This window comes from Ceratosolen solmsi, unplaced genomic scaffold, assembly GCF_000503995.2.
Source record: "Ceratosolen solmsi marchali unplaced genomic scaffold, CerSol_1.0 scaffold2, whole genome shotgun sequence".
NCBI classification, from domain to species: domain Eukaryota; kingdom Metazoa; phylum Arthropoda; class Insecta; order Hymenoptera; family Agaonidae; genus Ceratosolen; species Ceratosolen solmsi.
The window spans coordinates 2,696,697-2,710,955 of record NW_011948422.1 but is presented as its reverse complement, the minus strand read 5'-3'; the positions used below and the strand labels follow the sequence as shown (position 1 = coordinate 2,710,955).

Here is a 14,259-nt window from a genome sequence, read left to right as displayed (position 1 = left end):
AGTGCCCCCTCCCGAGTGGAGTAATTTGTCGCTGTAGTTGCATTTTTTATGAGCCATTTTCACTTCTTTGCAACATCTCGTTCCTTTATATTTTGTAAACGAGTCATTTTGTAAATATGTAGGATAATATAATATTATAATGATGTAATTGCTAAGTAATTATTATACGTGTTGACTAATGTATGCTTCAATTTGGGAAATAAACTTATATTTTTAAAATGTTTATTTACGTTTCAGCAACAAAAGTTTTAATTCTATAAACAGCTATAACATTCTCAACATTTTTCAACAGATATTCACTTTATATCGAATAGTTTCTGTAATAAAACATAAGATACAATATATATATATAAAGATGTGTGTGTGTGTGTGTGTGTGTGTGTATACACACTACAAAAATTGTATTTGTCTATTGAATACGATTTATGGATATTTAGAACACAATTCAAAATTTTAATTTTTATTATCAATTTTTATTGTAAAATATTTGTAAATTACTATAAAAAGAATTTTACATCTAAAATTTTTACTCATGAGTATACATTGTAATATATAATAAGTTAAAACAATATATTTACACCCATCCACACTCACTTACGCACTTGCACACTTCCGCACATACACAAACACACACACGCGCAGATATATAGCTTGACATTATTATCGACGATATGGTCGAAATATGCAGTGAACTCGAAAAAAACTACTGATTTACATAATTCATTAATTTAAAACAAAAAATCATAAATAGCAGTTAATAATCAAATTGCATTTTTACAGCAGTAAATTATATAGACAATACAGATTAGTAAATTATATTTTCATTTTGTAATATATTAAAAAATCATCAATTTTAAAAAGATGTATTTTACATAACTTCGAATATTTTAAAAGATTATCGATCTTTCCTTATTCATTCTCATTCTTTTATTACCGAATTGATTACTGAAAAAAATATTGATGTCTCCTGTAGTTAGATGTAAATGAATTGTAAATAATAAACGTAAATAAATTATTTTTATGTCGATTTTGCATATTATTATTATTACTAAGAAAGTCTAATTTTGTAATATCAATTTTAGTTTATAGCAAATAAAGCTTCGCAATAGTTTGTTATGAGCAGTGTTGGAAAACATTTGAAAATTAATTACCATAAATAAATTGCATACAAAACTTTTTGCGATCACATTTATATATTAATGAAATAAAAATTTAATGAAATAATTTTATAAGTATTTCAAAAAGGAAAATTTCAGTAGACATAATTTATCCTTCTGTGTATTTATATTAAATGAATTTCAAAATTTTTAACGTCTGTTTGAAATTATTTGGAAGCTTTCCATATTACTTCATGAATTTTTAAATTTATTTATCACAAAAGTAATTCTTATTATTATTTTATATATTTAGTTTTTTTTTCTGGTTAAATGTAGGGTTAAAAAGAAAAGTACGCTATTTTATGAAAAGAAATTTATTTATTTTATTTATTCATTTTTTTTTTTTTTTTTTTAAATTTTAACATATGTATCAAATTATGAATTTATTTATTACTTATACTGTTTAAAATAGTGATAAACATTTTCTTATATATATATATATATATATATATATAAATTTATTCGTTAATATATAGATTGTCAACTAAAAAAATTTGAAAAGAGCATAATCAAATTGCTCACTAGTTATTTAGCTTCGTAAATATAAAAAAAGCTCATATAGACTAATAATGCTAATATAATTTATAAAAAATAATAATTATAAATTAATAATAAAAAAGCATATAATGTGTAGATGTAAATTATAATAGATGTATTTTAAGTATTATTTGTCTACATATATCAATTCATTATTTACATAATCAAATCAATCATTAGAAACTTAATCGCGCAATTTTCATATTCACTTTGACTACGGATAATAATTTATTTACCAAACACAATTATTTTATTAATTTACAACCATATTTGCTTGCAATAAATAAATCATATAAACAAACTATATGTATCGCATGACCATAATAAGATATGAAAATAATTACATTGCATTATATAAATGACCTTCTTACTACAATACAGTAATTGTTAGATTAAATATCTAAACATAAATTTTAATATTTATTACATGTAGAATACTGTGATGTATCATAAAATACCATTATTTAATTGAAAGATAGATCCATAATTAAGCTATATTCTTTTTTATTATTCTTCGATTTTACACTAAAAGTTTTTCACGATGGACATTTAATGCAATTTCTTGAAAATTGTGTTACCTATCGTTTTTATTTAAAATTTCCGTTGGTACATATTTTTTTACTTTTCTATTAAAAGAACTTTTGGCGATCAGTATTTTTAGTAACATACAAATTTGTAATTTTGTTTGGTTTCAAGCCTTTATAAAGTATTTATAATTCTTTTGACATTTAAAGAATAGGCAAGCATTTAATCGACTTCAATTAATTGAGATCGAAATACTTCTCATAATGTACATATATTACATTACACACGCACACTTGCAGGCGCACACGCAAACACGCAAACACGCACGCACGCACGCACGCATACGCACAGACACACACGCGCGCGCGCGCGCACACACTTACACACACACACACACACACACACACACACACACTTATATATATATATATATATATATATATTTACAATGTCCTTTCGTGATAGGTAATAACTAAGATCTTTCATATGGAACAATAGATCTAATAAAATCAATACAAGCATAAACATTGGTAAATATGTCTGACAGCCCTACAGCACATGGAACACCAAACGAAGCAATGCCAATTAGTTTTCCATTTGCAACCAATGGAAGGCCACTGTCACCCTATTTAAATTTAAAAATGTCCTTGCTTAAATTAGATAGTTACGTACAATAATAACAAAATTTATTATTTAATGTACAGTCTTTTTTATTAAGATATATGAATTTTAAGTATCACAAATGAGATTTTGTGACAAATTTTAATTAAATTCTAATGAATATAATTATTTATTTTTATTTATTTATTAATGAAAAAATCATGAAAATATATAAACTCGAGGAAGGGAAATTGGAAAGGAACGTTTTGAAATATCATCTTTCGAAAGGCACAACATTGTGTTAAAGTATAACGATGAATATTTAAAAAAAATATTTTTCTAAAATTGAAGTTTGAAAAATTTTTTAGACTTACGTAGCATATGCCAACTCCATAGCTCTTAAAAACGCAGAGTTTGTCCTCGTTTATTTCAAACGGATGGGATCTTGCACAGGTTGTCTTATCGACTGTTAACGTATAAACTTCTTGTATTATTTCGATTAATGCGCCATTCGATTTAGTATGTTTACCCCATCCAGCCATAACGGCAACATCCCCGAGCCGAACATTCGAGGTTGGAAGGTCAATTTTATTTTGATATTCGTTAAATACGATTTCTCCAGTGACCTATTGATATAAAAATTTCGCACATTGTATTTAAAGAGAAGTATATAAGTATTTAATGAGAATACGGGCCATTTAAGTTATTGTGTAATTTTTAAAGAATAGCATAAATAAGAATTTCTTTTACAAAATATTAATACTTTTAAATCATATCAATCTAAATGATAGAATCTTTTTTATCAATTTTTTTTTTAAATATAAATTTATTTGCTTATATTTTAAATATTAAGTTACGAATAGTCGAAACATTTTTTGTAGTATTATAGTCGAATTTCTACTAGCTTACGATTTTTTTTTTTTTTTTTTTTTCGTTAATTTTATACAAATATACTATAATTTATTTTTACTAATTTGTCAATCTTGAATCACATAAGCATTGTTAAATAATGGAGTTAAAATTTATTGGAATATCTAACGGGGGTAAAACGATTTTAATGTTTCAAATGTTTCATTTGTGTTCGTAAATTGAAGATACAATAAAATGAAAATATTTATTGAAATTACTATTTATTTTTAAAATCTCATAATTGAATGAAATGAGATTTTGTAAAAGACTAAACTCGATGAGAATTGCAGCTCTAGATGTATCTTTATTTTTATGAAATTTTTCAACTACACCATTTCAACATTTACGAATAGATTTTGCTTATTACATTCTAACTTGTGATTAACGAATTACATAACGTGCAATTCATTACAAATCCGTGGCTATTATTATAGAGAAATACATTTTACTCAGCATCGCTTGTAGCCTATGTTATATGTGATTTTAATTATGTCAGAATTAATAAATGCATATCTCTACTTTACTCGAAGTTACGACTTAAGTTGCAATTAACTGACTTTACAAGAGCTATGACTTTCATTTACAATAGATATTTACATATAGAACTTGTGTGAATTTTCCTTAAACAAATATTCATCACATTAAAGTTAATTTAACTACTTGAAACTATTAATTGAACTTAACAATAAAACTAGCATTACTAAGCATTAAGCCGCCATGGAAAAGAATTGCGAACCCTTCTACAATTATAATATCTAACGATGACTAAATTCGTATTTTAGACGTCGCAACGAGTCCAATTTTGAAAAAGAAATTTCATTATTCATACATTATTTTTCATTACAAATAGATTGTCTATTAAGGTATTGAACGTTCGTGAAACTCAATACTCATGTACTACAACGTTATAACTGTAAAATTTAGCCTCCACCTCCTCACCCTTCTCATTCGCTGGTACAAATCCCTACACTAAGAAAGAAAATGACAAGAGGGAGCAGCGTTTGCTTGACGCCATCCAATGCAGCTTAGAAAACCACCTTTTATCCGCTCAGCTTCGAACGACTTAAACGCTTAAGAGAGAAAGAAGTCAAACGGGTTGAATGCAATGCAGTGTAGCCTCATAATGCTTGGAACTGATATATCGGAGCCGATGCAGACATCATCATTCAGATCGATGAAACTCCTACTTTTCATCAAGAGAGACTGATATGTATTTCGTCACTGTCTGTCTTTCGGAAGCCAATTGTCCCGAAAGGAACGACTCGACAAGAGAGATAAACACGGGAAAGGGAACACTCTTCGCGACACATCCGTACTTTTGAGAAAGATATTTAATGTGAATTAAATGCGTCCATCCCAGAGGCATTTTGAAATCGCAAGGATATGCTCTATTCAGGACATGACTAGTCCAGCTTTTCTCGATATTCTGCCAAAGGTTCTTTGTCTTTCCGTACATCTCCTCTTACATTTAAGCTTATCTTACATTCAATTCTCCACTGAAATCTTGAAACTGTCGAATAGTAATATTAAATACTCAAATAATAATATTAAATTGTATATATAAATTCATTATCACATTACTTCAAATTGCAATATTATCCACATAAAAGAAATTTCATTTTACATCTTTATATTAATATAACACTGTAAATTAATCAAAATTCTTTCAATGGAAATGGTAAATTGCAAATAAATATCTCGATGTATAATGTGAAGGTTTTCTTGAAAGCATGAAGTTTAAAAGTATTACATTAACGTAATTCTCACTTTACTCGCCATGCATTACATTATTTATATATTATAACATAATTTGTCTCATACGATGAATATCTCTTATATTTAAAATAAACATCATGAACGTAATTACATTTGTTCACCGATCATCCATGGCCCGTAAATTCAAGGGAATTCAATTAAAAAGTTCAATTTTGTAAATCCTCTGTGTGTGTGTGTGTGTGTGTGTGTGTGTGTGTGCGCGCGCGCGTGCGTGCGTGTGCGCGCGCGTGAAATATAATTAAGATAGATTTTTAGTACATTTTATAATAAAAATAAAACTGATAAATAATATAGAGATTTAAGAAAAATCATCGGCCATACCGTGACGATAGAGAGGTCGTATGGATAAATGCTATGTCCTTCCATGGAATCCAGAAACGCTGGATGATTATCTATATGACCAATTTCATAATACGGTCCGTCGATCCTCGATATACTGCTTGTTCCCACATATATTCTCAATAGATGAATTTTAGCCGGATATTTGTTTATACAGTGAGCTGATGTTAAAATGTGCTTGTGGCTAACAATTGCGCCAGTGCATTGGAGCTCGTTGGTTGGAGAATATCTTATCGTCACTGCGTACGGATGGAATCTTATATGACTGTCCGCGCCGCCAATTATTCTTACATTTTTACTCAAAGTACCTGACAAATGCGAGAAAATTTTCATACACAACTAATGGATTGTAATTTTCAATATTATATGCATTCATTATGGAAAAGCAGATTTTGGTACTCATTTGTTGTTCTAAAAATGACAAACAATTTAAAGAATTTGCATAGCTATATAATTCATTTTTAATTCGCGATAGAATTAAGTAAATTCGGTTAATAAAGTTAATACAGCTCAATACAAATATTTATAACTCCTAAAATAAAATTCACTTTTTCATAAATTCCGAGCTATTTTATCTACAATGCTTTCTGCAATACTGAGAAAATCGTGTTATCTTTTAATTATATTAAATATAAATATATTAAAATAAAGTTATAAATAATATGACATTATTTTCAGTATTGAATAATCCATTGCCGTATCAAATATATTTAAATATTAAATTATTTTTACAATTAATGAAGCTCATTGATTCATTGATTGAATTTATCTCAATTTGTTAAAAATATATTGATTCAAATTTATTGATTCAATTTCAACAATAACAATATAACTTACCAGCAATTAATGGTAAAAATAAAAGAACGAAGACTGAAAAATCCATTTTAATACTAAGAAATGAGTGAAAGAATAGTCGTGTTAAAAGTATTACTTGATCGAACTACAGAAATACTTGATATACTAACGAAATATAATTCGTGTTTGAATATTTTACTTAAACGATTTTCAGAGTTATATTATGTTATATGATATCGTAAATAAATATTAGTTGAGATAAGAATTATGCAAATACTGTGCTACCAATTACAATATATATATATATATATATATATATATATATATAAATATTATAAAAAATAGATGTTCATTTTCCTATGATTTAAATATCTATATATATTTATATAATATATATATATATTCGCACGTGTCTTTCCATACGTGTGTGTGTGTGTGCGTGTGTGTGTGTGCAGTGCGAGCCTTCGCCAGCTTGTGTGCGTATTTATTTCTTAAATTCTTTAAGATAGTAGTACATTATAAAATATAAAATGTATAGCTTGACATAAGCATATATTTACAAAAATTAAGCCTATTTGTAAACAATTTATTTAAATTATTATTTAAATTTTAAAAACGCGTTATAAAATTAAGGCTTATTTGATGAATAGTTTAAATAATTTCAAAATGTCAATAATAATAATATCTAGATTTCATGAATACTTGTATAACTGATAATAAGTACATTATTTTTTTTACACGATAATAAAGTAGAATTAGAACTGCAGATATTTTGATATTTTATGCGCTAATCTTTACAAGTTGTCTAAAATTACGACTTTTTTCTATATTTAATTAAATTTATAATTATTTATGAAATCGGAAAATAACTTTGAATTTATTATTATAATTTCATTCTTCTCATTATTATTAATTTCAAGCCAATTGTTTGCCAGTTTTGAAGAATAATAATACAATCTTTTCATTTTTCAAAGTATGAAAAGTTTCTTTACTTACTGATATACCATGTGAATATAACAAGTAATTGAATTTTATTTTACAAGGAAATACTTCTAATTATTTGTAGTACATAACACATTTAAAACCTTGACGTATTGTGTGGTAATAAAATTGAACTGAAAATGTGACAGGCATTTTGTAAAAATTAAATTGTCTATCAACTAGTTTAATTGCACATCGATCATCAATGATTATGTCATTACATATTTTTATTATATATAATAATCTATAAACTATCTATAATTTAAATATATATATATATATATATATATATATATATATAATTACTTATTTAACAAAATTCATAACAATATGCTCTTCAATTATAAATACAATAGTAATTATAGAAATATTAATCTTAATAAATTTGTAATTGTATCATTAAACAACACATTGCTTATTGTTAATGAATAACGATTTGTTAATATTAATACGTATTGATTGAATTATTCTTAAGAAAAATATTTTATTAAAATACCATTCATAAAATGAAGCATCCTTGGATTATGAAAAATATAATATTGCGTATCTTTACGAATGTAAAGTGAGGTAGCACAGTAAAAATCATAATAGAATAAAAAATTGTTTTATTCATCACAAAAGTACTAATACTAGCACCGGTAAAAATCTATTGACATAGTTGCAAGATAATGAAAATATAATGATAATTTAATGTAATGATAATAATACGGATTATTCAATGAAATATTTGAAAGCATTAGTAGACAATCTATCTACATCAGATATATACGTAACACAGGTTTTGTTAATTTTATTTAAAATCTAGATTTCATGAAATGCATTAACTCATTTGATTATTCTTAAAACCCTAAGCACTTTTTGCTAATGACAATGAATTTCAGCCTCCATAATTTAATCTTTAGCGAATATGAAGATGATACTTCATATAAATACTTAAAATATTTTATTGTATATGTATTAAATAATACTATGGCTAATGATGGATAGTGAGTATTTTTATTTTAAAAATTGGCCTATAATCATTTAAAATGCCATTATGTTCGTTATAATATTAATCAATCTTAATTATTTTAATAATTTTTTTTTAATCAACAGGATTGCAGAAGGCTATTAACTTTCAAGCCTCATTTTTATACTTCGAGTACTTTGTAAATGTTAATGTTTGTTAATGACAGTAGTTTGTTCAACTATTTTGACACAATTAATTTTTTATATGACTTCTGAAAATCGTTTCCTAAAAACTTATAAACGCGAGTTGTAAATGTCGTTAGTATTTTCTCAAAAAATTAGAAAATCCTAATTGAATATGTTTAGATATTTACAGAACGGTAATCCTACAGGTTTTTTTTTTTTTGTTTTATTTTTGTTTTTATGTTTAAGTATTAATCAATAAACTGTAACTTTTCATACGACATATCTTTTTAAATTCTATTTTTAGTAATAATTATAATGAGTTTGATAAATTTTGTCTGATAAAATCGTTGATATGTTCAACAAAATGGAAAAACGACACTAACATATTTTTATGTAAGAAATTAATTTATATTCAGTAAGATAACAATGTTTCTTTTGAAATCACAGTATTTGTACTATTGATTAGTAATAAAAATGTTTATAAATGTATAATACGATGTCTTGTTATATAAGTATTTGTCATTGCATCCTTCGAGAATTCATGTTAGTTCATGATTTCACACTTAAAATGATATTCTATACAATACGTTTATTGTATATTCATATTCATGAGAATGAAAGATATGAAAGAGAGACATCTATAAATATTTGTATTTTTTTTATATTTAAATATGATATAGAGATCTTTTTTATTAGCTATAAATATAAAAGAGACAAAAAATTATTATCTTATCTAAAATAAATTTCAATAAGTTATTATTTATTTATTATGTATAATAAGAATTTTTCAATATAAAGTAGCTGAACAGAAATATTCTTATTAATTAGAATTAAAACACTAAGTAAAATTTATAATCTTAGAATGTGACGATAACAATGAAATAAAAATAATTGTTAAAAATTTTTAAAATCATCAAACAAATTTCTGAAACTATAGACATTAAATATTTATATATCTGATTAAGTTTATTACTCACCGTATTTAATTTGGAAATTTTTGAAATCAGTTAAATGAGAAAAAATTAAATGTAAAACTAAAATTATTGTAACACGTTGAAAACGTTCGCAAGGTGCCGTTATTTAACAATTTATTGATTCAAATGATATTAGTGTTATGCAATTCTTGAAATTTAAAGAATTATTAAACAGTGCTTTAACGCGGACTAAATATTATTAAAAAATATTACAAAAATTTCGTCTACTATTTTTGCAATTTCAAAATAAAATGTTTTCAGCTTGTTATATACAATAAGTTTTCAATTAGTTAAATTGTCTTTACTTCTGCAAGAAAATTAATTTTTATAACATTTAATTACAATAGAGAAAAATATAAATATGGTGCAGGCGATAAATACAGGATATGTAAAAATAATTATTTAATGGAACAAGATAATAATTTGCCCCTTTGTTAATTTAATTAAACACGTTTCTCAAAATATTCAAATATTCTTCAAAAATAACTGAGAATTGTAAACAAGATTGTTCCTTGTTAGTATGCATATTCTAATGAACACACATGAACTGACAAACAGTTATATGCACGAACGCTATACTGGTGCATTTACCAAATCATATAATCTTCATGCACGTGTAGTTGTGCATGCTGCACTTTGCCAACAACACTAACACAAGTTACGCGTGGCTGTCGCAATAATCTCTATCGTATCCGTACGTGTGTCGTATGTGTACATGTCGTGATATAACCACGCCCTGCTCTTCCTTTACGGACTTACAATTCGCCAACTTTCCAGACAACGATAAACATCACTTTCTTTTATTCTCATTCTGTAAGGGGTGAACAGTAAATAATATTAAGATTTATTTGTTTTTATATTGATTCATACTGCTATTGTCTTCAAGGACAATTTTAGTAATACGATGAAACGACGACAAGGCTAATGTTCACCCATTTGTAATTCAGTTTCCCATAATCAGAACAAAAATAAATCAATAAATAAATAAAAAAAAAAAAAGAAAAAAACAAATAAATATATAAAAATATTTAAACCATTTAAATAAATTTAACGGTAAATTGAATAAACGTTAAAATGAAAATTTTATTTTAAATATAATTGTATTAAAATTATTGATAATTATATTATTTATTGCATTGGTTGAATAAGTATTCCATCTTATTGACATATAGGAAATTAATAAATATTCCAATTTGCAACATTTATCAGTTTTCAAAGAAAAATAAATGCAATTGACTTTCCATTAATTACAATACATTCAAAATATTATACATTCAACGGTTCAAAATAAATCTTTAGGGTGTAATTGACATTATTTTTTCTTTTTTTTTTTTTCGATATGAATTTTTACAATATAATTAATATTAACATTATACATGAATTTTATATTAAAATCAATGTTATTATTACTCTAAAATACAATATTTTCTTTATCCCTTTCATTACAGCACAAATCATATATTTTCATTAAAAATATTAATTTTACGTATAAAATATTATCTATCAGTTTAATATTACGGTATCTTCGTATACTCTCAAAATTTTCAGCCAATTGATTATTAAAGTAACGAATACTTTAAAAGCACATTCCAATTGTTATGAAAAATAGTAACTATGTCAAATAAAAGACAAAAAAAAAAAAAAAAAAAATAATTAATATTTATGATACAAAATTTTAGTAATTAAATTCTAAAATTAAATGAATATATACGGTTATCCATACTACAAACAAGAACAATATTATCTAAGATCAATATTAGTTATCAATTAATATGACATGGTGGATTGTGCTATTTGTATATTTTAAATTGGAAGTTTATTTAATTTCATTATCTCTAAATATAAATTATATATTTTTAACATTGTCTAAAAATATATAAGTATACATTTCAAACTACATAATTCAGAATTTTTTAATTTTTATCTGAAATACATTGACGTACAATTTAATATAGAACACGTGATTTCTAAAACATACAACCCACACTGGTAATTCCTACTTCATAAATTATAATTTCATTACTGTAGTTGAAAGATAAATAATTGATTAATTTCTCAACTACTTGGAAATAAGTACAATAGTGTCTATAAAGACAAGTGTCTCAGTACCTTAATTTTACCTTCATTTGACCTTGCTGTTTAGCTTAATTTTCATCTTTTTTTTTTACGAAATCTCGACACACTCCTTTATTTCATGCATACATGTTTACATTATTCATATATTAATTGCATCAAATTTATTGGAAGCAGTAGGTTTGAATGGATACTGCGATGGGGCCGTAATTGTAAAAATTATAATTTTACCAAAGTTCCCGAGAATCATTGATGTTTTCACAAATAATATAAAATAACATAAATAAGATAAATACTAAAAATAAAATTCTTTTCATTGGTGTATCGTTGATGAAAATGTAGATCGACCGTTTAACATTCAAAATATACAATAATGTTTGGATTATGAGGGAGAGAGAGAGAGAGAGAGAGAGAGAGAGAGAGAGGAAGAAGAGAAACCTGATATATAAAGTAAAGAGATTATTCGTACAATCGAAATAAAAAATTTGGTATTTCAATATTTCCATTATTATAATGATAGTTTTGATCAAACATAAATTTTAGCGGAATTTTTTCTATTTTCAAACAAAACCGTTCACAATCGCAATTACTTTTCAAATAGTATTTTATCCCATTATGAAATTCTAGATTCGACTAACAACACATTGCTTTTCATATATAATACTGCAGAGAATTAATTAAATTGCAAGGAATTTTTATTCAAAAGAAAGTTTTCCACCTCGCGTATTGTTAGGAAAAAATCATGTAAAATAAAAATATGATAATTTCAACTTCATGTACAAGTAATTTAAGTAATTATTACTTCATAAAATTAAAAATGAAATTAGTTGCAGTCGCATATGTATATATATATATATATATATGTGTGTGTGTGTGTGTGTGTGTGTGTGTATGTATGTATGTATAGGCACATATATTCTGATGTATTAAGAAATAACATATTTAAAAAAAAAAAAAAAAAAAAAATACCATGATCTAGGATAACTTTCTATTGTCTTTGCCTAATAATTTAAAACGCGCTACTTCAAATTTTACCTTCAGCTTCTTGTTTAATATTTCTAGATCTGTAATATTTACTTTTGTTCTATGTTTTCGAATACGTGTAGATAATACCAATAAAAACATGAAGTAAGCGCGCTTGAATATATTTTAATATTCTCGTTCGAGCTTTCGAGTCGTGGGCAAAAGAATGGCTTCAATATAATTTATAATTCGTCTACCATCGATAAAAATTAATAAAAATCATGAAAGGGACTTCGAAAAATAAAAAATTAACATTTATTTTTTTATATTATTCTCAAGGGTAAAATATAAGCTGAACGAGAAAAGTGAGAATGGAGACGCAGACACTGTGAACTAAGCTCTTCTCTTATTTATTTCAGCAGCATGAAGGCGGTAATATCTGAATTATGTGTCTCCGTGACCTCGGTATTCTTTCATTTCCGATCAGGATACAATACATAAACATTTATTTTATCGTTCATTTACATCTGTCTGTATAGATAATTAAACGCAAGCTTACTCCATACCTTAATCTTTGTCCTTTAATATTTTCTATTAAGCAGTAGCAATCAAATTGTGGGTTTTTTTTTTCTCATAATCTCATAAAAATGCATAACAGAGTCGTATAATCTAATCGTTTTATTTAATAATGTAATAATAAATCGTGAATTTTACCATCTACTGGGCTCTATAGTTTACATTGAAATATTTTATAGGAAAAAATTTAATGTAAAAACACTTTGTTGTAGATTATTGAAATTGTACGGCTATAAAATAGTCAATTAAAGGTCAATAGTTCCGCAGACGTTTATAGTTTACAAATAAATGAGTGTTCGATCAATATCGTTTAAATTATACGTAAACGTGATTTTTTTAGGAAGTATATGCTTAATCCGCACGTCTAAATATAATAATTATTATTATTATAATTATTAATCCCACGTCTAAATATAATTATTATTGAATATTCAATGGAAAATCAATTGGTAAATATATATTATATGGATATATTAATACAGATTCAAAATACGCAAATGAAATGTAATTTTTAGTATCATTATTATCTATATTTGTAAATAATTTTATAATTTCACAATTTACACTGTTTTATTACCCTGCTAATAGCATTTAAATATACTTTATTATTAAAATAATTATGTTATTACAAATTCTTCATTATCCCCCAAGCTACTATTAATTTTAAATAATTTATATGTTATTTCAAACATTCAAAGTGTAAAAACGCTACAGATGTAATTATATTTGAGAAGAATATATATTGATCTAAGCGAAATAACTAATTTGTCGACGAATAAGAATGAAAAAGTGAGTAATGTTTTTTGAATACTTATTCCCTCTCACAAAACTCTCTGAGAACTTGAATAGTGTCAAACTGCGGTTTCAAGCTTTTATATCTAAAGCAACTATAAGTGATACGAGCAGAATAAAAATAAAAA

General features: G+C 25.3%; 2 protein-coding genes across 2 annotated transcripts in view; one reads left to right on the top strand and one right to left on the bottom strand.

Moving 5' to 3' along the window:
* Nucleotides 1–14,259, top strand: part of nAChRalpha4 (nicotinic acetylcholine receptor alpha4) — a 198,801-nt gene that overhangs the window by 61,135 nt on the left and 123,407 nt on the right. The gene's annotated exons all lie outside the window — the stretch shown is intronic.
* On the bottom strand, nucleotides 2,662–3,440 carry LOC105361780 (chymotrypsin-2-like). The gene is made up of 2 exons (XM_011499054.1): nucleotides 3,194–3,440; nucleotides 2,662–2,844 (listed from the first exon to the last, which is right to left on the bottom strand). The coding sequence occupies exons 1-2, from the start codon at nucleotides 3,359–3,361 to the stop codon at nucleotides 2,692–2,694; spliced, it is 321 nt and encodes a 106-aa protein (XP_011497356.1). The 5' UTR covers nucleotides 3,362–3,440; the 3' UTR covers nucleotides 2,662–2,691.

Excerpts from the sequence above, each read along its gene's own strand:
- LOC105361780 (XM_011499054.1), bottom strand. The coding sequence starts at position 3,361 with ATGGCTGGATGGGGTAAACATACTAAATCGAATGGCGCATTAATCGAA. Across the intron at positions 2,845-3,193 it reads ATGGAGTTGGCATATGCTAC|GGTGACAGTGGCCTTCCATT; the intron begins GTAAGTCTAAAA and ends AAATTTAAATAG.